This window comes from Leptodactylus fuscus, chromosome 1 (assembly GCF_031893055.1).
Source record: "Leptodactylus fuscus isolate aLepFus1 chromosome 1, aLepFus1.hap2, whole genome shotgun sequence".
NCBI classification, from domain to species: domain Eukaryota; kingdom Metazoa; phylum Chordata; class Amphibia; order Anura; family Leptodactylidae; genus Leptodactylus; species Leptodactylus fuscus.
In genome coordinates, this window is record NC_134265.1 from 34,280,329 (window position 1) to 34,308,051 (window position 27,723).

At 43.1% G+C, this 27,723-nt stretch overlaps 1 protein-coding gene across 2 annotated transcripts in view; it reads right to left on the minus strand.

Moving 5' to 3' along the window:
- The window catches only part of ARL15 (ARF like GTPase 15), a 191,306-nt gene that overhangs the window by 90,999 nt on the left and 72,584 nt on the right, over positions 1 to 27,723 (minus strand). For both annotated transcript variants that reach the window (XM_075269521.1, XM_075269525.1), the window contains one exon: positions 22,954 to 23,162. In XM_075269521.1, coding sequence (XP_075125622.1) covers positions 22,954 to 23,162 — 209 coding nt within the window. The remainder of the gene's footprint in view (positions 1 to 22,953; positions 23,163 to 27,723) is intronic.

The following is a 27,723-nucleotide window of genomic DNA, read 5'->3' on the forward strand; positions in this document are numbered from 1 at the left end:
TTCCACAAACAGCACCACGGCACAAAACCAATGCCCTGCTTCAGCATTCCATCTGCAAAGGAATCCGTTTCTATCCAAAGATGTCTTTCTTATTTTGCATTGCACCTCCATTTTCATGGAATCAGGAATCTGTCTGAAAATCAATTCCTCTTCATTTTCCGCCATGTAAACATACCTTAAGATCACCAGGCTGGCTATGTACACAGGACTTGCACTATCCAGCACACATGACTACAGGTTCTGATGTCATTTGGTATACAATTCCATGCACTAACTCAGCTCCACTATACAGTACAAGCAGCAGTTATGTAACTATATATTATATAGCCTATATATTATACTCTCACGAAAGGCCCAAAGGGACCGCAGTGCAATAAATACAACCACATACGTGAGAGGTTATATGTATGTATTACCACCTACATTCTCAATTACCATTTCCAGCATGACACACTGGTAGGACTGGGATTGATGTTGCCCTCTGTCACTTGGAAATACGTCCGGGCTTAGCTCGGCGATTTATTGTTCTTCTCGGAAGACAAGAAACAGGTTTTGGCCCCGGCTCGGCACACTTGTTTCTAATTTGTACACGTTGGTCCAGGAATCTTTTAAGGAACGTACCTTTTGGATAGTCACATGTTCTATACACGAGTTGTCAGCGGGCACAAATTTACTTTTCTATCCCTGAGTGCACTATTATGAAAAATGTAACCCAGAGAGAAGAGCTACGCGTGTCTTTTTCAATCTGATATTACGGAGGATGCCTTGTCTGGATGGAAAAAGCAATCGGAAAGCTGTTCCAGTCACCGGACGCAAAGGAAAAATATCTGGCATTTCGTATGGTAAATTTGTCATTTTGGTAAGAATCTGAAAATCTCTTCTGAAGGCAACAAAGTCGTCATAATAGGCCCAATTGTGCTACAACTGGAAGAAAATCTGTATTTAATGGGGAAAAATATGTGCAGGTTCAGGAAGGCTTAGGGTAATAGTCTTCCTCCTTTACATAGGTCAATCCACCTTCAGTTCACTTTAACATGCTATCTAATGTCGTAGGAAGGTGTCTTATGCTGGGTATAGATAAATGATTACAAAAATGTCCCATATTGTTGACACCAATGTGTATCGCAATTGGATCCTTCTGGCCTGGATCTGTAAATGGTGATCCAAAGGTGAACACTGCAATGGGGCACAGAACGTACAATGGGGGAGACAGGAGAACATGCAATGGGGAGACAAGAGAACATGCAATGGGGAGACAAGAGAACATGCAATGGGGAGACAAGAGAACATGCAATGGGGAGACAAGAGAACATGCAATGGGGAGACAAGAGAACATGCAATGGGGAGACAAGAGAACATGCAATGGGGAGACAAGAGAACATGCAATGGGGAGACAAGAGAACATGCAATGGGGAGACAAGAGAACATGCAATGGGGAGACAAGAGAACATGCAATGGGGAGACAAGAGAACATGTAATGGGGAGACAAGAGAACATGCAATGGGGAGACAAGTGAACATGTAATGGGGAGACAAGAGAACATGTAATGGGGAGACAGGAGAACATGCAATGGGGAGACAAGAGAACATGCAATGGGGAGACAAGAGAACATGCAATGGGGAGACAAGAGAACATGCAATGGGGAGACAAGAGAACATGCAATGGGGAGACAAGAGAACATGCAATGGGGAGACAAGAGAACATGCAATGGGGAGACAAGAGAACATGCAATGGGGAGACAAGAGAACATGCAATGGGGAGACAAGTGAACATGTAATGGGGAGACAAGAGAACATGTAATGGGGAGACAGGAGAACATGCAATGGGGAGAGACATGAGAACGTGCAATGGGGGATCGGAGAATTGAGCTCTACAGCCTTCGATGCATACCGTATGTATGAAGACGCCAAATAATTTTGCACTTGGTACACAAGCCAGATTTACCCATCAGTACATTTTTGGTATCCTCGACACCCACATGGGTCGATTGTTTGTACGGGAAACTAATTTACCTATCAGGAGTAACCCTCACCCTTGACTGGATATGAACCTGGGACAACAATAACCATGCTGCCCCTTCCTGTAACTTCCATCAGTCTCCGTATGAAATTGGAAATATACAGAAAGCCGCCCGTACAGTTTGTCTAGCAATGACTCCATACAGAACAGCCTACCTGTGCATATAAATTATGAGCTAGAGTTGAAGCATGTGAACAAGGATCAGATGGCTGTAACATGATTCAATATGAGAGCTGTACCTTTTAGGGTAAAAACTGGATGAATTTGTAATGGCATTGGGAGAGGTGTTTCTTTTGGTCATCTAAATGTACCCTTGGATATTGCATAGTGGGCCGCTGGAAAAGTAACAGATCGGTAAAGCCCTTTTAGTGCAGATGTAAATTAGGATCTATTAGTCAAGGGGGTGGGAAGATTGCAGTTTCTCTATGTGCTGTAGGTCATGCAACATTACCGCCAACACTGGTCAAAGTGCACAACCACGTGATGGTGGAAGACAGTTGGGTTATTAAATGGACAGCCTATTTTTTTTTTTTTTCAACAACGTGGACTATGTAAGGCTTCAAGTATCCTGTGATGGCGCTGCAGAGCAACCAGGCTGGACAACCGGCATCCACAGTAAAAGGAATGCCCCTGACGAGCTAGTCATAGGTGGACAACCCCTTTAATTGTCGATACTGTAGACGCAGAAGAAAACATTTTTTTACTTTAAAGTAAAGCTAAGCGATCCGAGTCAATTGTCACCTCTGATTTTCATCCGGCAAAGTCAAGTCAACGTGAAATAGATTCATCCACGGAGAAAAGGCTCTGCCCATGTTTACACTGTGAATTAAATTAGTAGAAAAGCTAAAGAACCAATTAACAATACAGATCAGACAGTCGACTGCAGCAGAACATGTCAGCACACATATGGCAGACAGATAAATTATGGACGTCAAGATTATTTTTGGCAAAGACCGAGCCAAGTGTTTAAGCCAATTTAGCAATCTGTCATTAATAATATAAACATTAAAATATGAAGAATGAAACTTTAATCATCCATTAGATTCTACTCCATTGATATGTCTAGACCTGGTAAGTGAGCAGGCATGGAAGGGCGGCTGCAAGTGGTCCTCGTGTGCCCCAATTGTCTAGCATCTATTTACCCCTGTTATGGATATGTCTCTCGCATGTATTGCCTTAGGCACTAGGAAGCAGCTGCTGATTCAAAAGAGACAAGACGGATATGTACATATAAAAAAAAACCATCATTGACACAAACAGTTAACGCGATGTGGAAAAACCCTTTAATGTTCCACCGGACCAGACACTGTTAATGAATTGTGACAGGTTCACTTATCAGTGCAAGACTGAAATATAAATGAGGTTGGCCGAGACTTCAAATGAAGTCTAGAAATCCTACCTGTGGCACTTGGCCGCTACGCTGGTTTCAGCACTTGCCATAGGGGAAGGAGAGGTATTATTAAACACTTCCTATCTTCGCATTTGGGTCTAGCGCAACAACACCCAAGACTGGGGCTGTAGGTTTTGTTTAAGCTGGTTGGAACTGGGGTTTCGAGAGACTGTAGACTGAGACAAGATTAAAAAAAGACAGTAAAAGTTGCTAAGCTCCATCGTTGAGACAAATGGGAACGTCTTTGAACAGTGACGTAGTAGAAGATACGCTTCAAAAATTTTCAAGGTGTCCAAGTAATGGAAAGAAATGACAATGGAATAAATATTCGATCCATGATACGTGCTAATTTTTGAAGATGTGTCTGTCCCACTAGACCGATTCTTCTTGTCCTTTTCATTGTATGTTAACCAACCCTTAAAAGATCTTTCACTGGTTATCGAATAGCAAACCTACAACTACGAGCTTAATGCCCTAGGGAACACTCCAACTGTTTTGTGTTATCAAGTAGAGTACCCAAGCTCCAGATGACCAGCTGGCAGAGAAATTTCCTTCATGTGAGGGAATATGGACAATAGTAGCTATCTGACATACTCTGGAGAACAAATAGTTGACTTACAACAAAAAGTTGGCCGTCTGCTACAGTCTACAGTGAATATGTGCAGGAGAAATTACCCATATTACTCACTTATTTTGCGTTATATACAGTGGGGAAAAAAGTATTTAGTCAGCCAGCAATTGTGCAAGTTCTTCCACTTAAAAAGATGAGGTCGGTCTGTAAGTGACATCGTAGGTGACCTCAACCATAAGAGACAAAATGAGAAAACAAATCCAGAAAAATCACATTGTCTGGTTTGGAAAGAATTTATTTGCAAATTATGGTGGGAAATAAGTATTTGGTCACCTACAAACAAGCAAGATTTCTGGTTCTCACAGACCTGTAACTTCTTCTTTAAAGAGGACCTTTCATGGTTTGGGGCACAGGCAGTTCTATATACTGCTGGAAAGCCGACAGTGCGCTGAATTCAGCGCACTGTCGGCTTTCAAGAGGTATATAACACCACGTGCCCAAATCCATGAAAGGTCTTCTTTAAGAGGCTCCTCTGTCCTCCACTCATTACCTGTAGTAATGGCTCCTGTGTATAAAAGACCCCTGTCCACAACCTCAGTCACACTCCAAACTCAACTATGGTGAAGACCAAAGAGCTGTCGAAGAAATCTGAATCTGCAATAGGTAAGCAGCATGGTATAAAGAAATTAACTGTGGGAGCAATAATTAGAAAATGGAAGACATACAAGACCACCGATAATTTCCCTCAATCTGGGGCTCCACGCAAGATCTCACCCCGTGGGGTCAAAACGATCACTTACAGAAGACTTACTTGATCACTTACTTGAAGACTTACAGAAAACGTTTGACCTCTGTCACTGCCAACAAAGGAGATAGAACAAAGTATTGAGATGAAATTTGGTTATTGACCAAATACTTATTTTCCACCATAATTTGCAAATCAATTCTTTCCAAATCAGACAATGTGATTTTCTGGATTTTTCTCATTTTGTCTCTCATAGTTGAGGTCTACCTATGATGTCAATTACAGGACGACCTCATCTTTGTAAGTGGGAGAACTTGCCGACTAAATACTTTTCTTTCCCCCTCTGTACATCCTTGACCAGTCACTTGATATAATTCCACTTAGTGAACAAGAGAATAGGTTTGGTGACAATTTTTTATCAGAGAAGACAACCTTAGAGAGGTGGAGATGTAGAGTTTAGCAGAAACTTGGGTGCATCTTTGGATCTACAGGTTTATATTGGGGAGGGGGGTTATATTTAAGTATCAAACAAGACGTGTGGAGCAAGGGTATCAGGCAGAGCATGGGGGAAAGAAATTGAAGCATACATAACTCTAATTTATATGTAATACAGTCTGTTTAATATATAGGTCAAATATACAAAAATAATGAAAAACAGCCACGGGCACACTCATAAATAGTAATTGACATGAGTTCTATTGACGAAGCATAAACATTCACAGACATTGGCTGGACGTGCCAATATCTGCCTCCATGTATGAGCGCTAAGACACATATCAAAGCTGAGCTCCACCTAATAATTTGGCAACCATCTTCGTTACGGCTGGCAGAACATTAGTCCAACGCGGTAAATTGTTCTAGTATAAGAACAGCATTATAGGTGATAGAAAACACGTGTCTTAATGAATGCCGCCATCATTTGCTCTATTAAATGTGATATGTCTCAGTACTAATACGGGTTTAAAGCATCAGAATAATTGCTTTCGTGCTCGATATCCCATATGGGCCATAAGTCAGTGCATTTTTTTGATGTGTTTTCAAAGTTAAAAGACGTATTCAGGTCATTTCCAATACAATAATAAAAAAAAAGTCTCAACATCAGGTGGAAGGGACACACTTCTGAGAATGGCTGATGCATACACCCCCAAATATTCTCAGTTCTAGGTGGCCTCATCAATGTTGACCTATTGTACTAGTCAGGACAGCGGCTGGACCTTGCCAGGAGGCCCCGATTTGCTCATGTCCTGAGAGGCTCCAAAAACTTTGGTCATTCTTACAATTTTTTATTTACAGCAAAATTAGTGGGAATGGGGTGAGTGTTGTGGTTGTGAGTGGTCGCTTCCCTACTAAAGGCACTGTTAGGTGTCCCATTTGGGTTTGCTAGTGGACAGTGGATGAGGGTTGTGGTTGCTAGTACGTGGGCCACTACAGAAGTCACTCTTAGGCCAGGAACAGTTGGGGCATCACCCGGGGGTGAACCTGGCCTATTCGCCGCCCGAGGCGGACGACAGAAAGCCGAGCGGAGTGAAGGGTGTGTGGCGAAGCGAAGGTGGCGTGGCTTAGCGGTGTTCACAGGCAGGGAGAGGACCTGCTCTCTGCCTGAGCGTGAGGGGAGGCCGCTGGAGCAGCGCTGCTCCAGTGGCCTCCCCAATCCCCCGCTCGGTGCTAAGCCAGTCCACGACAGGACGGCTTAGGTAAGCAAAAATGCCGCCATCCCTGGGGCCCTGGCATAGCGCCGCCTGAAGCGGTCGCTTCAGGTCGCCTCATGGGAGGTGCGGCGCTGGCATCACCTCAACGGAGCTTCATGGCAGATACAACGGAGCACCGTGCCGTTGGCTACCAAGTTCTGCTGCGGCATTCACCGTCATTTACGTCCTGTAGTGTTGAAACGGATTTTCGACCCATTAGCAATCGACCTATCAATCACAATAGATGGATTGTTGGCCATATCATAAAAGGAAAAAATATATATATCAACAGGCTATAATTCTTTCTCTCAAGATGTATGGGAATTGGGGTGAATTCTCCGCAGACAGTTCTTAGGATTCCATGTCCCATTTTAAATTTTTACTTAAACCATTTGATTCTTTCTTTTCAAAAACCAATATGACTTAAGATGAACATTGACAGGCATATAAATAATTCCCAATCATTATATGTAATCCATCATGTTCCGGCACCCTGGGTTCCTGGCTTCTAGGAATCGGTCCAATTCCGGGCTGAATACCATTTATTCTTCCAGATCATATTGTACCCGTCATTCAGGAGCAAAAACTGGTTAAGATGATGGAACTGGACTCGGGAAAGGCAGAAAAAGCCAAGGATGATATCTGCACAACCCATATTTATTTCATTATACAAATGAAAAAGTTACAGATTCCATGGCTTTATAAATCATCAGGCGGAATACGATAAAACGTTACGGACTGCTTTTCTTTACACAGCTGCTTACAAGTTGAATACCTGGTTTCAGAAATTTGTAAATAAATTAATTAATTAAAAATTAAATAAAATAAAAAAATCTGCCTGTTGTGATTCAATCTACTCTCTATACTCGAACACAGTCTGATTTCTGATTTATGCCCTTTACGCCTGGTTCACATCTGCGCCCCAGTCTCCGCTTTCAGATTTCCGTCTTCTGTCGACAGGAGACGGAAACTCGGCAGACAGTGTCCGCCCGTGAGCGTTTTGTGGTCTCTGGGTCCAGTTAAAAAAATGGTTTAGCCACGGAGACCACAAAACGCTCACAGGCGGACACTTTGCAAACCCATTCAAATGAATGGGTTTGAAAAGTGACTGCCGGTTTCCGCTTCCTGTCCAGTTTCTTGGGCAGAAGACGGAGACCTGGGCGCAGATGTGAACCCGCTCTTCAATGGCCTGTGTCTGTGCTTTTGTCCTTATCTACAGCCAGAGTGATCTGCTCTTCCAGAAGTTTTGGATGCTGCCCCCCCTCTTTATACTCTATTCAGCTAAGTACAACCCCTCCCTCCCCCGACTGCTTTTTATAGGGCAAAGAAGGGATAGAGGGGACAACACAGAGGTGTGATACAGCCAGGGATCAAATCTATATTAGAAGTAGTAGAACAGCCAGTGAGTGGAAGAATTTACACACGCTCTGTAGCAAAATCACAATGGGAATTTTTTTAATGAAGACCATTAACTAAGTTGCTTAACTTTGCATTTAGGAACCAAATGAGCAATAAAAAAAAAATAACATGTTTAAAAGGGTTCCCCGGGGAGCCCACCACCACTTACAGTCAGTATTTAGTCAGTCACCAATAGTGCAAGTTCCACCACTTAAAAAGATGAGAGGCGTCTGTAATTTACATCATAGGTAGACCTCAACTATGAGAGACAAAATGAGAAAACAAATCCAGAAAATCACATTGTCTGATTTTGTAAGAATTTATTTGCAAATTATGGTGGAAAATAAGTATTTGGTCACCTACAAACAATCAAGATTTCTGGCTCTCACAGACCTGTAACTTCTTCTTTAAGAGTCTCCTCTTTCCTCCACTCATTACCTGTAGTAATGGCACCTGTTTAAACTTGTTATCACTATAAAAAGACACCTGTGCACACCCTCAAACAGTGGTGAAGACCAAAGAGCTGTCAAAGGACACCAGAAACAAAATTGTAGCCCTGCACCAGGCTGGGAAGACTGAATCTGCAATAGGTAAGCAGCTTGGATTGAAGAAATGAACTGTGTGAGCAATAATTAGAAAACGGAAGACATACAAGACCACTGATAATCTCCCTCGCTCTGGGGCTCCACGCAAAATCTCACCCCGTGGGGTCAAAATGATCACAAGAACAGTGAGCAAAAATCCCAGAACAACGCGGGGGGACCTAGTGAATGAACTGCAGAGAGCTGGGACCAATGTAACAAAGCCTACCATCAGTAACACACTACGCCGCCAGGGACTCAGATCCTGCAGTGCCAGACGTGTCCCACTGCTTAAGCCAGTACATGTCAGGGCCCGTCTGAAGTTTGCTAGAGAGCATTTGGATGATCCAGAAGAGTATTGGGAGAATGTCCTATGGTCTGATGAAACCAAACTGGAACTGTTTGGTAGAAACACAACTTTACGTGTTTGGAGGAAAAAGAATACTGAGTTGCATCCATCAAACACCATACCTACTGTAAAGCATGGGGGTGGAAACATCATGCTTTGGGGCTGTTTCTCTGCAAAGGGGCCAGGACGACTGATCCGGGTACATGAAAGAATGAATGGGGCCATGTATCGTGAGATTTGGAGTGCAAACCTCCTTCCATCAGCAAGGGCATTGAAGAGGAAACGTGGCTGGGTCTTTCAACATGACAATGATCCAAAGCACACTGCCAGGGCAACGAAGGAGTGGCTTTGTAAGAAGCATTTCAAGGTCCTGGAGTGGCCTAGCCAGTCTCCAGATCTCAACCCTATAGAAAACCTTTGGAGGGAGTTGAAAGTCCGTGTTGCCAAGCGACAGCCCCAAAACATCACTGCTCTAGAGGAGATCTGCATGGAGGAATGGGCCAACATACCAACAACAATGTGTGCCAACCTTGTGAAGACTTACAGAAAACGTTTGACCTCTGTCATTGCCAACAAAGGATACATAAAGTATTGAGATTAAATTTTGTTACTGACCAAATACTTATTTTCCACCATAATTTGCAAATAAATTCTTACAAAATCAGACAATGTGATTTTCTGGATTTGTTGACAGCTCTTTGGTCTTCACCATAGTGGAGTTTGGAGTCTGACTGTTTGAGGGTGTGCACAGGTGTCTTTTTATAGTGATAACAAGTTTAAACAGGTGCCATTACTACAGGTAATGAGTGGAGGAAAGAGGAGACTCTTAAAGAAGAAGTTACAGGTCTGTGAGAGCCAGAAATCTTGATTGCTTGTAGGTGACCAAATACTTATTTTCCACCATAATTTGCAAATAAATTCTTACAAAATCAGACAATGTGATTTTCTGGATTTGTTTTCTCATTTTGTCTCTCATAGTTGAGGTCTACCTATGATGTAAATTACAGATGCCTCATCTTTTTAAGTGGTGGAACTTGCACTATTGGTGACTGACTAAATACTTTTTTGCCCCACTGTATTTCCTCTGGGATCTTGATGAACCCAGGGGTACCAGGCTGGTTCAATCTCCATGTTTCACGATTGGCACTGGTATCTGGCCCCTGAATGAGTCCACCTCCTCAAACGTCTGCTATGTTCACGGTTAGTTACCTGTATAATGTTGACTAGCTTAATATATCATTATAGTAAAGCCAAGACCCACAGTACAAGCAAGCAGCAATGAACAGGGGAAAGGAGGGAGGAGATGGATCAACTTGGGAGCCATTTGTTGGGTCCATTTGTGTGAGCCAAGGGCAGAAACAGTCTGGAACCTTTGGATTAGCCACATACAAAACCCAGAAGAAGTGATGATAGACCTTTTAGAGAAGTGTTGGACTGAGGTTACTTGGGCCCACCAGATAAACAGATTTTGGCAGCCCGCCCTCGAAAACCCCATGACAAAACAAGCAAACAAAAAAAAAAAAAGTGTACCCTTCAAATCTAGTAGTCTAGAACCTGGGCCAACTGGAGCATCCCTTGGTACCCCAAAGGGTCACTCCGACATTGCCCTAGAAAACCACCAAGGAGTCAAAACTGCCTTAATTGATCTGACAAATTCTTGATGGACCCCCAAGTTTGCTCTGCCACCTACATCTGTTTTGGGGGGGCAGCTGACAGCACATAGCTGGAAGCCCCCATAGCACAGGTAAATTACCTATATAATCAGAAGAGGAGTGGATTCCAATTACCTGATCTTGACGTCGGAACCCCTTGGGGCCATCATCAAGACCATCACCAGATCAATTAAGATAATCTTAACTCCTTGGATAACTCCTCTAAAACATGTCCATATCCTTGAAGTTCTTCCCCTTTTGACTTCCTTACATTGAATTAAAGTAATTCATTCCTTTAATCGCAACATTATTCCCATCATTCCAACCCGATATCATCTGTCACCATCAAAGTGAGTGGTTTGTGGTTAGAAGCAAGGTGTGTTAAATTCCTTTTAAGATCACACAATGTATTTGAAAGCTGAATGAATGCAAAGCACGAAATAAATGTGAATTTGTTTTGGTGGCCGCATTCACATACCTTAGTTATACGTCAAAGGAGTAGCGTAGGCAGCAGCGAGTCTTTCTCTAAGCAGCCGGGGTGTTATTTTAACATTTAGTAGAGTATGGATGAAATAAAGCAGGAGCGTTGGGTTTATTCTCCCTTTATTATTACATAACTGCGGTTACCGGCACAAAAAAACCCGTAAAATCAACAAGGACAGCCTACCTCCAACAATCGAGACCTGTCTAACCTATTGTCCGATGGAAACCCCTTTCACTCGCAAGTCAACACGTTTTCAGATGGAATCAGACAGCTTAGGGAACAGGTCGGGTTCTATCAGTCATCTACGAGACTAGTTTAAACAACCGGCTAAATCTCTGAATAGTTAAATCGAGGGAAAAAATAAATCTTTTATTGTAATCCAATTCAAACAGTCTGGATGCTATGATCGGCGAGTACAAAGGATATCACATGAAGAATTCCCAATATTGTTTCAAAAATGATCTTTACCATGTACAAACACATGATAAATGACTAATCGGTACAGAATTTCCTTCATAATTGGAATTTAAAAAAATAAAAAAATTCACTTTGACACCCACCACTGAAAATTTAGTGTGCCATGTGTATGTATTGGACGTCTGGGACATTTCCTTCTTGAACAACATATGAGTAAACAAGGGCTTCGTTGCTACAAGGACATGACACCAAGCTGGTAAAGGGGTTGGAATACAAGGGTCTATTCATATTGGGCTTCTTACATCTGCAGATCAAGTAAGGCTGGGCTCACATGTGCCCTCGGTGAACACTCGGGGATTCCATTCCCAATTGCGCTTGAAAGATTTTTAGGGCAAAAATCGGGGAGAAACCTGGTGGGCCCCATTATAGTCTATGAGGTCCACGGGTTTCCGCAGGTTACTGGTTATCAAGTGGATTGGGTTTCAGTTTTTCATGTCCCCTAAGAAGAGAAACCCAAGCACAGGTATGATTCCTGATTCCACTTGAAAGATTTTTAGGGCGAAAACCGAGGAGAAACCCGGTGGACCCCAATATAGTCTAAGGGGTCGACGTGTTTCCGCAGGTAACTGATTATTAAGTGGATTGGGTTTCATTATTTTTCATGTCCCCAAGCGGACCTGAAGAACACAAACCCAAGCACAGGTATGATTCCTGATTCCACTTGAAAGATTTTTAGGGCGAAAACCGAGGAGAAACCCGGTGGACCCCAATATAGTCTAAGGGGTCGACGTGTTTCCGCAGGTAACTGATTATTAAGTGGATTGGGTTTCATTATTTTTCATGTCCCCAAGCGGACCTGAAGAACACAAACCCAAGCACAGGTATGATTTCTGATAACACTTGAAAGATTTTTAAGGTGAAAACAGGGGGGGAGAAAACCGGTGGACCCCAATATAGTCTATGGGGTCCACGGGTTACCAAGTGGATTGGGTTTCTATTTTTGATGTCCCCAAGTGAACCCAAAGGACACAAACCCAAGCACAGGTATGATTCCCGATTCCGCTTGAAAGATTTTTAGGGCGAAAACTGGGGAGAAACCCGGTAGACCCCAATATAGTCTAAGGGGTCGACGGGTTCGGTTATTAAGTGGATTGGGTTTCATTATTTTTCATGTCCCCAAGCGGACCTGAAGAACACAAACCCAAGCACAGGTATGATTTCTGATTCCACTTGAAAGATTTTTAAGGCGAAAAGCGGGGAGAAACCCGGTGGACCCCAATATAGTCTATGGGGTCCAAGGGTTACCAAGTGGATTGTGTTTCTATTTTTGATGTCCCCAAGCGGACCCAAAGAACACAAACCCAAGCACAGGTATGATTCATGATTCCGCTTGAAAGATTTTTAGGGCGAAAACCGGGGAGAAACCTGGTGGCCCCATTATAATCTATGGGGTACATGGATTTCTGCAGATAACCGCTTATCAAGTGGATTAGGTTTCCATTTTTCATGTCCTCAAGCAGACCCAAAGAACCGAAACCTAAGCACAGGTATGAACCTAGAGTAACTGATCCAAAAAGTGGATGGTCAACCATTGACGTAGAGATGCATATAAGGCTACATTCAAGAATTTGAAGCTGAATTTTTCTGTTTAACCAAATTCTGCCCCAGAATCTGCACCGGCCAGAAGCTATTTTTCTGCCTCTCATCCACTTCAATTGGAGTTTTGAGGTGGAATCCACCTGAAGATCGATCAAGACGCTTATTTTGCTGCTGGCTAGTTTGCCTCCCATTGAAAACATTATTTAAGTACAGCATTGTAGACCACTGGTTGGCCTAAAACTCTCGGCAACCCGAAACAAGCTGCAGGTGGTGACACGGACCACATTACCTGGACCACACAAAGCCATCTGAGATACCAACAATCTAAAGAGATCAGAATCAAAAGCAGAGAATTCGGGTGTTTTCTAGGTTCCTCCGTATGCCATCTCTTACTAAAGCAATGTATGAGTTAATAGGAGGCACACTCATGTAGATTTTTATTTCAGCCTGCAGATACATTATCCTATTGATACCAAATTATTTCCAAAATCATTTTATTTTGGAAGACTTGGCTAAACAACAAACAGCTAATTTTAAGAGATCTCTGAAATTAGTCAGGGTTGTTCATGGGCGTCAAATCCACATCAGCTATCCAGAATGTTCCTGTAGGGTACTGGAAGCGTTACACCTAAATGCATAGTAAGGAAACCAAGTCTCTCAACTAGGGGTGTAGAAAGTAACCATGGGGCCCCGATGGAAAAATTTGAAATGGGACCCCACACTACCATGACTGCATTAATCTCCTAACACATTGAAATTGCAACCCCCCCCCCAAAAAAAAAAAAAAAAAAAAAAAGTCACTTTTTATTGTAGATTTTGAATTTACGGCTCAAATTAATATTACTGGCACATAAATCTGGTGCCTTATGCACATTTTAGCCTTCATTTTTTTTGGAAGCTGGATAACCCCTTTATTTCTAAGTACAGCCACTGCAGAGCTAAATCCTCTCTGTTCCTTGTGCACCCTTTGTGTGGCTTTATTTTACTTGCTGCCCCTTGTGTCCGTGTCATCTATATGGAATGAATCTGTGGACAAACTACATTTCCCAGGATTCATCTACCTGCTCTCACTCTCTGTGTACCCCTCCCCCTCCACTGTCCCCAGCAATGAAATCACAGGTTATAAATCACTTACACATCCGAGGTCACATGCTGCTGGGCGCCGAGACCTCTAGGAATCCGGGCGAAGATAATCCGTATGGCGTGGTTGACATAAGAAAGTTTGAAAAATAGAGATGCAGACCTGCACTTTCCAATAATCCAGTTTTACTATGCTCAAAGCGCAATATTTTCCCAAAACGCGTTGTGTTTTGAGAATAATACAGTTCAATTATTGGAAAGCTCTATTTTTCGAACTTTCTTACTTCAACCACTCCAATCGAAATATCAAGGAAAGACGTCTACATCTTCATGCTGGATACGCTGCTGGCTTTGGCTCCAAAAAATTCATCAAAAAAGGTTTCATCCCCAAAATATAAAACTTAATAGAAGAAAACCACATGTGACACAAGCCTAGAACAGACAACTAAATAACAAGGAAATGATTACGGTATTTTGCTATTTCGCTAGAAGTCATATAAATTTAAGAACTTCCATGTTATATTGCTATTATTTTATGGTTATTATGACTACTATTACTCATATTATGTTGTTTTTTTTGTTGGTGTCCATTTCATTCTCCCTTTTAATAAATAACGGTAGATGTTTTATTGGGCAGCCTATGACGGCATTATGATCTATTATTTTGTATTACAAGAAAGAATTTCCTAATTGAAGCACCATGTGCGGGGAAGGGAGTGCAGACGTCTTACTGGCACGTTGGATGTGTTTTTTTGATGTTTCTTCATTAATGAACAGGAAATGTCACTCGTAGGAGGTCACTACGCTCAGAAGACAAAGAAAACACCGCGTAATAACACCAGTCGATACACTAACATTATCCTCATTTTAACAGTTTGAAAACAAGGCCTGTAATAACTAGCCCTAGGGAGAAATTCGGGGCACCCCATGAGGACTGTGCTATGGGCTATATGGGAAAATGTAACATTCTTCTACTTCTAAGTATGTATATTAAAGGGATCCTATCACTCAGACATGATTTTTTTCTAAGTACCACGTCGGAATAGCCTTAAGAAAGGCTATTCGTCTCCTACCTTTTGTCGCCTTCTCTGCGCCGCCATTCGCCCACAGCCCCGGTTTTTGTTGGTATGCTAATGAGCTCTCTCGCAGCACTGGGGGTGGGCCCTAGCGCTCAGACAGCACTGGGGGTGTCCCCAATGCTGCGAGAGAACTCTCTCCAGCGCCACCTCCTCTTCTTCAGCAGTGTCATCTTCAGCCTCTTCTTCCGGTGGTGTCTTGTTACTTCTAAGGCCTCGGGCCGAGCAGACTGGGCATGCCCACAGTCCACGAGAAAATGGCCGCTTGCACAGTATTGGAAGCGGACATTTTCTCGTGGCCTGTGGGCATGCGCAGTTTGCTCTGCCCATGGCCCAAGGCCTTAGAAGTAACAAGCCACCGCTGGAAGAAGAGGCTGAAAATGACGCTGCTGAAGAAGAGGAGGCGGCGCTGGAGAGAGTTCTCTCGCAGCATTGGGGACGCCCCCAGGGCTGTCTGAGCGCTGAGATCCGCCCCCAGTGCTACGAGAGAGCTCATTAGCATACCGACAAGAACAGGGATTGTAGGCGAACGGCGGCGCGGAGAAGACGACGAAAGTTAGGAGATGAATAGCCTTTCTTAAGGCTATTCCGATGTGGTACTTAGAAAAAAATCATGTTTGAGTGATAGGATTCCTTTAAAGGGCTGGTCCATTGGGCAAGATTTTTTTTTATGGCCATAGTCACCATTTTTGGGTATAAATCAGGATTTCTACTATTTTTGAAAGCAAGAATCGTATCGTTTGCTACACTCTTCTAACTGATGGAAATCCAATACAACCCCGTTTAAGCCATGGTTCTTTTGAGATGAGATTGAAAAGGCATCTGGCAAAACGTTCATGGCTTCTCTTTGAATGGCAGCCATAATACCAGTGAGAGTGTGAGGACTAGGGCAACATGGGGACTCACATCCAACCTCCATGCTTTGCCTATGTCGGAGTGTTTTTTACAGACTCATTACTTTTATGTGTAGGCTAATGTGTCGCAATTTTTCTGCACATTGGCCCAACCATAGCAACAACTTCATCATCGTTCCATTGAATGTTTATGAGGCCAATGGAAAGAGCTGAGCTCTATATCGTGTTTGTCAATCCCATGAGTAGTAGGTGCGCTCAACCATGTCTCCATTCAAGAGCTTTCTAACTGTGGTCGTGGAAACGGGCTTGGGACCCACCTTTTGTTAATTGGTAGGGGTCCCAACAGTTAGGTGCTGAAGATCAGACGCCTATTCTGTAAATAGGGTAGAGGATAAATATCTGATTGGTGGGGGTCTAACTGCTGAGACCCCATTAATACTAAGAACACAGCCATGCTGAATGAAGACATGTCAATTGGTGGTTGATGCTGCCTTTCACTTCAATGGGAGCTCCAGAAATAGCCGAGACTACCACCGATCAGCTATTTATCCTCTACACTATTTACAGAATAGGCGTCTGATCTTCAGAACCTAAGTATTGGGACCCCTACCAATTAACAAAAGGTGGGTCCAAAGCCTCTTGCACGACCACAGTTAGAAAGAGCTTGAATGGAGACATGGTTGAGCGCATCTACTACTCATGGGGTTGACAAACACAATATGGAGCTCAGCTTTTTCCGTTGGCTTCATATAAACATTGAATGGAATGATGATGAAGTTGTTGCAATGGTTGAGCCAATGTGCAGAAAAATTGCGACACATTGGCCTACACATAAAAGTAATGAGACCGTGAAAAACACTCCGACATGGGCAAAGCGTGTAGGTGGGATGTGAGTCCTCATGTTGCCCTAGTCCTCACACTCTCACTGGTACTATGGCTGCCATTCAAAGAGAAGCCATGAACGTTTTGCCAGATGCCCTTTCAATCACATCTTAAAAGCAGAACTAGCCAAGTGCTGTACTTCAGCTATCCCTGGCGCTTTCATTGAAGTCAATGGCAGTGTAGATTTATCCATCCACCAAGTGGCACGCTACATTCTAGCCTGCCTGTGGTCAGTCAGAATTCACAGCTGCGGGAGAACTCCTATTCTCAGAATCGGTAGAAGTCTCAGTCATTTATGGTAGAGTGTACCCTAAATCCCCACCATTCTGAAATTTATAAGTCATCAAAACTTAAGACCCAGAACATTTAATGGTACGCTTAGTCACATGGAGTTTTTTGAAGGCAGATTTTGGAGGTGGAAGACATTTTTTTGGATTCTGCCTCAAAATCCGCCTACAAAAACTCTATGTGAACATGCCCTAAATGTAGCAGAGCCAAGAAGTCAATTATCATTCTTTGCATAGTATATCATAATAACTCATGTACAAAAGGACTCCTTGCTGGAGGTAGAGTATTGCCCACCATCTCCCAACACCGGAAAGTCGTTTTCTGATGGGTTTGGAGGAAGGCCAACGATGGGTGTTGGAAGAATTTTGACATCCTTTTTCATGTATAAGATACACAATTCCAACTCCCAGCTTTCATTCATTATCTATATATTTACATATGAGGATGTTGATGGAACATAAGAGGCCATGCTGAATACGAGGCTCTACAAACCGTCACAGCTTGGGGTTTCGCGTGCATGGATATTTCAGCACCTCCGATAACTTGTACTAATCCTATAAATATTGTCTGGGATTTTTTGCATAAACAAGAAAATGTTATTAATTTAAGCAGCGTTATTCCAGAAAAGCCCTCAGGAACCGGGCGCTGATTGGCCGTTACGAGGCGACATAAGTAAATAAAGGAACATGGTAACAATTACATAGAATAAGCATCTCCCTCACGCTCAACTTCACCTGGGACTGTTTAGAGACAATCCACAAGTATAGTCTGTTTTTGATGCTCCTGGCTACATCTTGTAATACCTCCAATGACGATATAATCCGGGGCCGACGCTACGGCCTCTGTGAAAAGAGGACAACAGTTCTACAAACATCTGAATGCACGCAACACTAGGATTTCCAGAGCTTGCAACTTAATGGCACCCAAGTCTCTGGCCCATGGTGACCCGAGGTGATGTAAATCAGACAAACTAATGGAGGCTAACAAGTCTTTCACCCGGATTCTCTATTCCTCAATGCCCTAGCCCCTGTCCTACCCTGTCTAGCCAACAAAATGGTCACTAAAACATTGTCTGAGAGCTCATTAGATCGCAGGTTACTCAAGTGGAACGGCCAGCGGTTCTTGAAGGAACTATACTACAAAACACAAGCCATGACAAATGAATGAGGCGGAAGAGAGAAAAGGTTTGGAGAGTCGGGTCACTAAGATCAACGATCAAAGGAGAAAGGAGAGTAGAAGGAAAATCGATGCAAAGAGAATTACTATGAATTATTAGATACAGTGATCATCATAAAACCCGTCACCATGAAAACGTAGTCCAACATACCGCCATCATGTTATAGAGCAGGAGGGGAAATGCACATGGATATATAGTTTTGTTGGAGAGATTAAGTATAACTTGTAAGTCTTTGATTGCTCCTTCTATGCTTAGGAGTCCAGTGGGCGGTCTCATTCAAGGATTGTAGCCTTGCTTGTATGAAGATGAGCGAGAACACCCACTGGACTCCTAAACATAGAATGAGCAAATTACATTGAATCTTTCCCACAAAACTATACATCAAGAAGCTCAGATCTTCCTGTTCTATAATATATTAGGATATTGGGCTCCCTTTACAGAGGACCTTTCACCACTTCATTGCATCATTCAATAGGAGCTACTCCACTAATTTCGACGAAGTTGGAATTTTTTCTCTAGCCCTCACCATTACTGAGCAGTCAGCGCTATTAGTTTTGACACAATTATGCTCTCTACCATCAAATGGGCGGTCCTGGGATGCAGAAGAACAGACAGGGACCACCCACCTGACATTAGAGAGCCTAACTGTGCTGAAACTAACAGCAATGATTGCTCAGGAATGGTGGGGGCTAGAGAAAAAATTCCAAATGTGTTGGAGTCAGAGAGGCAACATCCATTGAAGGATTTAAAGAGTTGGGATTTGTGGAAGGTGGTGAAAGGTCCTCTTTCAATCTAAAACACAATAGGTTTCAGCAAGGAATGGACTCTGTGTAATACTGCCAAAAAATTGCCAGATGGGTTGGTTTTTGTGTGATGGAAATCCAATTTGTCAACACAAACATTTCAGGTATTAAAATAAAGTTGACCCCTTTACGTCCACGTGGTGTCTAATCACAAATACAAGAAGGGACAGCACAAAGAACGTTCTAATGATCTTTTTACACTTAGGCCGGAGAGAATGACAAGGGGACATCCTCTACGCCTAGAGGAGAACATTTCACCAGCAACCTAGACATTGGGTAATTGGAATCAGCCTCATGGGGTTTGTTGCTCTACTCTGGATCAACACTGTAGGGTTATAGGTTGTCTTCATCCAATCTCATCTATGTTATCTTCTTGCAACCTCATCTATGTTACGATGTGTTTGTGTCAGCTATGCCGATTTGCCAAATAGGCAGTTTATGGCATTTACCCACCAAATATGGAAGAAGTCTGATGAACAAATCTCCAAATATAAGAAACCACCAATCCAAATAGCGGGGTACTCAGATCTCATCTATCACCGAACACTCCTTAGAAGGACTCAAAATATATCAACCCTGGCTTTGGTGTATTATATGGTAGCAATAAGTAGTGTTGGGTCTCGGGTGGCAGGGACTGAAGAAAGAGTGAAGCCTTATCTCCCTCATCTTTGGCCCCCATATACATGACTGTAGTTACTTCCGTATACAGTCCACAAATACTGATCTGTAATCAGCAATGTCCGAACCCTTTCATGTATACGGCCCCATCCGCACGTCCATAGTTTTTACACATCAGTGTCTGCGGTGTAGAAACCATCCACAAAATATGAAGCAAGTCCTACTCCCGTCCATATCTGCGACATAGACAAGTCCTTTGGCAGATCCATAAGCTACATTCAGATCTGCGTCCTATCTGTTCTGTTCTTCTGGACCAGAAGAGTGATGGAGTAACACATCCCAAGGAACCCCAATGACTAGAATGGAATCTATCAGATGACCATTTTTTTCTGGAAATCGCCATACAAAACTAGCCCAGCTTGCAGTATTTTTTTTTTGACCAGCGATGGAGACTCTGCGCAGATGTGAACCTGTACTTAGAAGGCATAGCTTCTCAGGACTACAAAACAAACATGCTTTAGATGTCCACCAGGCATGTGCTCTGCATGTGTGGAGGTGAACGTAGACAGAATGTGTGACCGGCAATTCAGCCCATAATTTAGGGTCCGGGGACGCTCTAATCCCAGTACTCATTGTGCAGAATGACGTGTTATTTATTCCCTAGAAGACCACACAGACTGGTTTTAGGAAGATATAATAGACAGAGACTGCCCTCGACATTACCTTCATTTGCGACTAGCTTGTACGCTCCAGTTGACATTTACACTGCTCTACAAAGCTAACCTTTCCAAGACCCAAGAAGGGAAAAAAAATGAAAATAAATCGATCTAGCTTTTTAAAGGGATGAATAGAAAAAGAGTATCAAAGATAGAAAAAAAGTTCACTCCGAGTGCTTCCTTTTGCGGCGTTATTTACTGTATTTATGATGTAACTTCATCATGGACGTATAGCTGCCGGAAAGAGCAGACGTGGAAAATTTTGGGAAAAAAACAAAACAAAACAGTATTGTGGTCACGTAATGCAAGTCTGTACACTGATTCAATTCACTGCAAGTAAAACTAGTACATGATCTTAAAGGGTTTATCTGGTCACAAGAAAACAAGTTGCTCCTATCCATAACTTGCTGATCGGTGGGGGTCCAATCTTTGAGATGTCTACCAATCACGAGAACTGGGGTGATCAGAATTTGTGCTGCGGCTCCATTCGTTTCAATGGGAACCGACTGCAATAGTCAAGCCCCATAATGCGGGGATCGTTGGAATGGAACGGGATGTCAGCACATATTTGTGATCAGCTGCTCCATTCAAACTCAGGCGCAAACTACTACAGTTCTCATAATCGCCATGGGTCAAAGTTGTTGGACCCCCATGATCAGTAAGTTACAGTCTATACATTCTTTATTTCTTTCCTTGGTTTGCAGCAACAATAACCACAATGGAGACTGCTGTGGTCCGATCTTAGACTCCGCCTCCTCACAGACGAGCCTCCGGCAGAACCAGCGTTGATTGGCTGAATGCTGTACACTGGCCAATCAACGCTGGTCAATTCATTCCTATGAGAAAAAGTAAGCTCCCTCCTAACAGCAAGCCGCCAGCTCTCCTGGCTAGCAAGGACGAGCCTGCTGCAGAACCAGCGCTATACAGCGTATAGCATTCAGCCAATCAACGCTGGTTCTGAATCGAATCTTTGCTGCGAATAGCTAGTAGTATTCGATCGAGTACGAGTATTTTGAATACCTACTCGATCAAATACTACTCGCTCATCTCTAGTTGTCATCGTATGAGCTCAAGATATTGACTATTTAAGAACATTCATGTTATATGGGTAGATGTGTGACACCTTGTAACTAGAGCACCGTCACTGCATCCAATACCTGTTACTTTAGCAAGTACGGACTCTTACGCCAAGAAACTACAGAAAAGACAAACATTGTAAGGTCTAGTTATTGTGTCTTAGGGAGATATGTTATCACTCAGATAGCAGTTTTATAACATATTACATTACAAAAAAAAATGCAATTGGTAACTGAAAGGAAACCTCAATCTTTAGGCAGAAATAGGATTTCACTTGATACAACTTAACACACAAAAGGGAGTTGTCCCACTATTCATACAATAGGAATGTATGCTACCCTATATACTGCATGATACAATTAGAAGACTGAACGCCGCTGCCAAAACGTAGTTTACAATGCTTGAAAGACTCCTCTGATTTATAGCGAGGATTTATTGGGTGACAGTGTGCAAGGGAAAACTAGATTTCTCTGTCTGTAGACTGATGTGTATTATTAGCTGGATACAAGTACATGACCTGTTTACATTGTATACGGCATATATGGGACTGTCTGCAAGTAATGTATAGAACCGTGTATCCTCATCCCACACTACATGGCTCCATAGCAAGTTCTCCAGAGGTGCACCAGTGAATTTTAGGGTAACGTTGCTACACTGGCATTGCGCCGACACAATTCTGTGAAATAGACAGTGGTTTGGAGAGAGTAGGAAAGTCTTCTCTTATGGGATGCCCAGGTTTATCCTTATCCTTGCGCAGGTAAGTACAACCGTAAGTCATTGTTTTATTTGTCGCTTTTTTTTCTGTTGGAGGGCAGCAAAACCCCGAAAAACATCAGGGGGCACTCACATCAGAGTTGTTTAATCCGTCCATCGTAGGGCAAGAAGAACAGATTAAGCAATATAATGGGTTCATCTAACGACAGACAACAACAGATTGGGAGCCCATTGACTATAATGGGGTCTGTCAGGTATCCCATTGACTATAATGGGGTCTGTCGTGTATCCAGGGACCTCAGTGACTATAACAGGACCTGTCAAGTATCCCACGGACCTTACTGACTATAACGGGGTCTGTCATGTCCCCTCGGCCCTCAATGACTATAATGGGGCCCGTCAAGTATCCCTGGGACCTTGTAGATTATAATGGGGTCTGTTAGGAATCCCAGGGACCCCACTGACTATTATAGGGACTGTCAGGTATCCCAAGGACCTCAGACCTAAATGGGGTCTGTCGTGTATCCCAGGGACCCCATCGACTATAACGGGGTCTGTTGGGTATCCAATTGTCAAATTTTTTGTCCATGATTTCAGACAGATTCTCCATTAGATGGACTTTGATGTAGATGTAAACCTAACCTCATGTGGAACATGACTAAAATGAGGGGCAATATATGAAATCTTCACCGGTGATACTTTCCAATGCCACTTTTTTCCTACTTACCAATTTTCCAAACCTTTACCAAGAAAGACTGTAGTTGGTGTGACCTACCTCTTGTACTGAACGTGCCGCCGGCTTGTCTTGGTGATTTGCCAGTATTAAAAAAGGTAAAGTGCATAGCTGTGGATGCTGCAGGGCGGAATGGAGCTCATTCCTGGCAGTTTCTAAGTCTTCTTCAGATGAGGCACTATCAAGGACAAATACTACCCCTTGAGATCCCTGGTAATAGCGACTCCAGTATTTTCGGATATTGGTCGCACCTGTATGAAAAAAGAAATAAAAGAAGATAAAAATCTTAATAACAAAAGCTAACTAAACTGTTGGCTATAACCAGGTTGTCCTGGAAAAACCAGCTCTTTAATGGGGGTGACAAGAACTGGACCCATGTGGATAATCTGATCACTATAGCGCCCCCATATGGTTGTGAAATAGTCCATTTATTGGGGTTCTAAAATAGCTGTAAAAAGGGGATATCTGATGGCATGAAATAAAAGTATAACCCGTGCCCATCCAATCGCTCGGCATCCTGGGGCAATGACATCTTTCATAATCGCTGGGTAGAGAGGTCATGGGCACATCTAGGGCACCATCAAGGCCAGTAACTACAGTAGCCAAGTGAATGTGACATTTGAGGCAGAACTGGAGAGGAGCAGAATGGGTGCAGACACGCTATTTTTGTAAACCATCACCTACTGTTACCTAGGTTTTTGACATTAAACCCCCCCCCCCCCCCCATAACCGTAAAGCGGCAAAAATTTGATATCTTCATCCTATTTCCATGGTGACATCCGGGAATGAACACTCTGTGACAAAACCCAATGATCTGGGTACATTATTTTTTTTTTTGGCAATGACGGTATATACACTACCGGTCGAAAATTTCGGAACTCCCGGGGCAACACGGTGGCTCAATGGCTGCCAGTGTCACTACCTGTAGTCAGCAAGAGGAGTAGGTCACTCCATCTAGATGGTGCTCAACCATTGTGGGCACACTCAAAGTGGATGGAATACGGTCTATCTATAAGTCAATAGTCAGTTGTAGTTAAGGTCCCCTGATGAATGGTGCATAACTGTACCAGGAAACGCGTAGGGATACTTAGGGCTATCCGAGGGTTAGTTTGGGACTGCCCTTGTTAGGGCGGGAGTCTTACGGGTGTGAGGTTGTATCGGCAGGTTAAGACCAGGGATAAGCTATCCTCCTGTGGTACACCCTGCACCAGATGAATGTCTCCCACCCTTCAAGTTTGGTAAGACCGTTCTTGTTTACCTTTTATCTATACTACTTGTTTTGTGCTGGGCAAAATTGTTTGTCTTTTGCTAGGCATAGTGGAAGTATAATACATTGGTACTAGACAGCTTATGTATGCCCTGGATAAGGGCTTGGTGCTGTTCACGGTATACCTATATAGGATATTGTGATCTTTTTTATATTTATTTCATGTCTATAGCATGATTTTAAGGTATATCCATTAAATGTTATGTTTTAGTTGTATCAGTGCTTGTTCTTTGTTGAAATTTCTGTTACAAAGAAACGCGATCAAAATACTTTTGAATACGCGTAGATCCATTTGCTTTATATGTGGCTCAATAGTTGGCACTGCAGCCTTGCAGTGCTGGAGTCCTGGGTTCGAATCCTTCCAGGAACAACATCTGCAAGGAGTTTGTATGTTCTCCCCATGTTTGTGCAGATTTCCTCCCATACTACAAAGACATACTGATAGGGGAAAAAATGTACATTGTGATCCCTATATGGGGCTCAATCTACTTTATAAAAAAAAAAGTTCCTGTGAGAACCGATATGTGGTGTGCTGCTTTAAAAAAATAAAATCAAATAAAATAAAATTTCCGAACTCCCCAATTTTTCTAATTTTTTACCTTAAAGGGATCCTATCACTCAGACATGATTTTTTTCTAGGTACCACGTCGGAATAGTCTTAAGAAAGGTTATTTGTCTCCTACCTTTCGTCATCTTGTCTTCGCCACCGTTCGCCTACAATCCCGGTTCTTGTTGGTATGCTAATGAGCTCTCTCACAGCACTGGGGGCGGGCCCCAGCACTCAGACAGCACTGGGGGCATCCCCAAGGCTGCGAGAGAATTCTCTCTCGCAGCGTCGTCTTCGTCCTCTTCTTCCAGGCCTTGGCTTGTAACTTCTAAGGCCTTGGGCAGAGCAGACTGTGCATGCCCACAGGCCACGAGAAAATGGCCGCTTCCAATACTGTGCAAGCGGCCATTTTCTCGTGGAGTGTGGGCATGCGCAGTCTGCTCTGCCCAAGGCCCGAGGCCTTAGAAGTTATAAGCCATGGCCGGAAGAAGAGGCTGAAAAACACGCTGCTTAAGAATAGGACGCGGCGCTGGAGAGAGTTCTCTCGCAGCATTGGGGGCGCCCCCAGTGCTGCGAGAGTGCTCATTAGCATACCGACAAGAACCGGGATTGTGGGCAAACGGCGGCACGGAGAAGACGACGAAAGATAGGAGCCGAATAGCCTTTCTTAAGGCTATTCCGACGTGGTACTTAGAAAAAAATCATGTCTGAGTGATAGGATCCCTTTAACACAGATCTACAGCAAATAACATGAAGTGTACAAAAGTTAAAAATACAAAAATAATATAAATTTTTAACCTCAAAAAGGAATAGTCAGAAATTCGGATTTTTTAAAATTTTTGTTAAAGGGGTACTCCCAGCTCCATCTCATGATCACCAGGTTGGCATTTGTGGAAACAGCCAAGGCTGCTCTATACGGTTTTTGGAATACCCACAGAGGTAGCACAGCGACCCATGACATTTCTGTAACCTCGGGAGCCACACTGTCTTTGTGAATTCCTCTCTATAGCGATTACAGAAGCAGCAAAGTACGGCGCGATGGTCAGCCTCCATAACTCCTAACTATCTCACGTTGCGATGGGACCGCCCAACCATCACCTGACCTTGAAATGAGGAATCGGAATAACCCTTTCACCTACCATTCTCTCCTTTGGGTTCTTGCAAATTGAGTTTCTAAACATGCCCACCCTTTCTACAGACGTCATGAACGACTAATACATGTCCTTGGACGTAGCCAAGGGAACCAGAATTACAACACCCATTTCTGATTCCAATAATTAAAAAACAAAGCACAAAAGAAAAAAAGTTCAGGTTACATTAGTGACGTCTTTTTAGTTTATGAGTAAGCAGCTTCATATATAAAAATGTAAGAATTCCTTGAAGTTGCGGCGATAAGTATACAAAGCACCTTACTCATCATGTAACACACGCTACCACTGTACGAGAACAATATCCTCAGTGTGTGGCGTGACGCCATTATTTGGAGAATGTCCAAACAATAAAATGAAGTCAACAGGTGATTCACAATACATCGGGGGGCCAAGAACTGAAACTGAGTATTAACATTACTATCTACTTGGACCCTGGCCAAACTGATGGCTGTAAAATCATTATTTGGTGCAGGAACACTCCTCTACTCTGGATTGTAGGTTCTCCGGAGAGAGGCAGAAATAATCAGTATTTACTTTGCCTGCGCTAGTTTTAGGAATTGCATACAGTATAATGATAGTTAGCCGACATTTCCCACATGGGTCTTGATAACCCCTACCTTGATGGAGATCGCATTCAATTTATGGAAAAGGACAAGTCTTATGGAGTCAGCTCCTTGCTCAAAAAGTTGAAAAGTTTGCGCAAAAATGCTCAAAAAAATTGCTACTTTTTTCATGGTATGTTCAATCAAGTGGAATATAAGTATGATACCGCAAAGGGACTACAGAAGAAGTTCTCCCATTTGGGTCACCCTTTCACTAAGGTCACACTAGGGTCCGGGTCTGTGTAGTTCAGGTCTGTATGGGGACCCACTGCAGCTTTTGAAAGTTCCTCAGTTCTAGAAATCTTCGTTCCTAGCACTTAGGTCTTTGGTACCCAATTCTGGCCTAATTCTGCAGGATAACGTTCCCTTCTACCCCTACTAAAAAAATTTCAGCAGAGCCAAGGAACAAGGCAGGTGTTTACTTGGGCTCCAAATTCCGTAGATCTCAATCTGATTGAACATCTCTGGGATGTGCTTGAAAAGCAAGATACCTTGAAGATACCTTGTCACCAGGTCTGGAAATGCAGACACTCCGATTCCTAGGAACCAACCCAAGACAGTGGAAGGGAGTTTGGCGCAGCAACCTCTGGTGCCCAGGGGTTAAAACCCCTTTATGGCAAAGGTTCCAAGTTGTAGAAAAGCCTATAGGCCTCAGCTTGAGGGTTCTGCTGCTACTTTCTTGCATCTTCAGAGGACTTCAAGGTTTGCTAAGACAACAAGGTAAGGACCTACACAAGGTCCACCTAAGGCTGCTCTTACACGACCGTAATGTAAGTCCACAAATGGTTTTCAATTGCGGACACATTATACTCAATGCATCCTCTTACACCACCGGATACTTTATCCGTGGTGTGCCGGGCCGCAACCATGGTCCACAATTTATAGAGCATGTCCGTAATGCCCGTGAATTACGGCACTGCACGGACTCGCCCATAGAACTCTATGGGCGAGTGCGGGAGGACACGGAAATCTGCGGAGTGTATGTTGCCGATCACACCTAGTGTTACTGATCGGCAACATGCGGATCGTAGAATCATTACGGTCGTGTAAGACCGGGTTAAGGCAGATGGTTTCAGTATTATGGCTGTATACGGTTTTATTTATATTTATTTAGTTCTGATTTTTTTTTTTTTATTTTTTTTTTTTGACAGTATATAACACGGAATGAATATTATACATAATTTTGGCCGATCTATACTATTATGTATCCATAAATACTCCTTATTCCCAAATGGGGAACCTCTT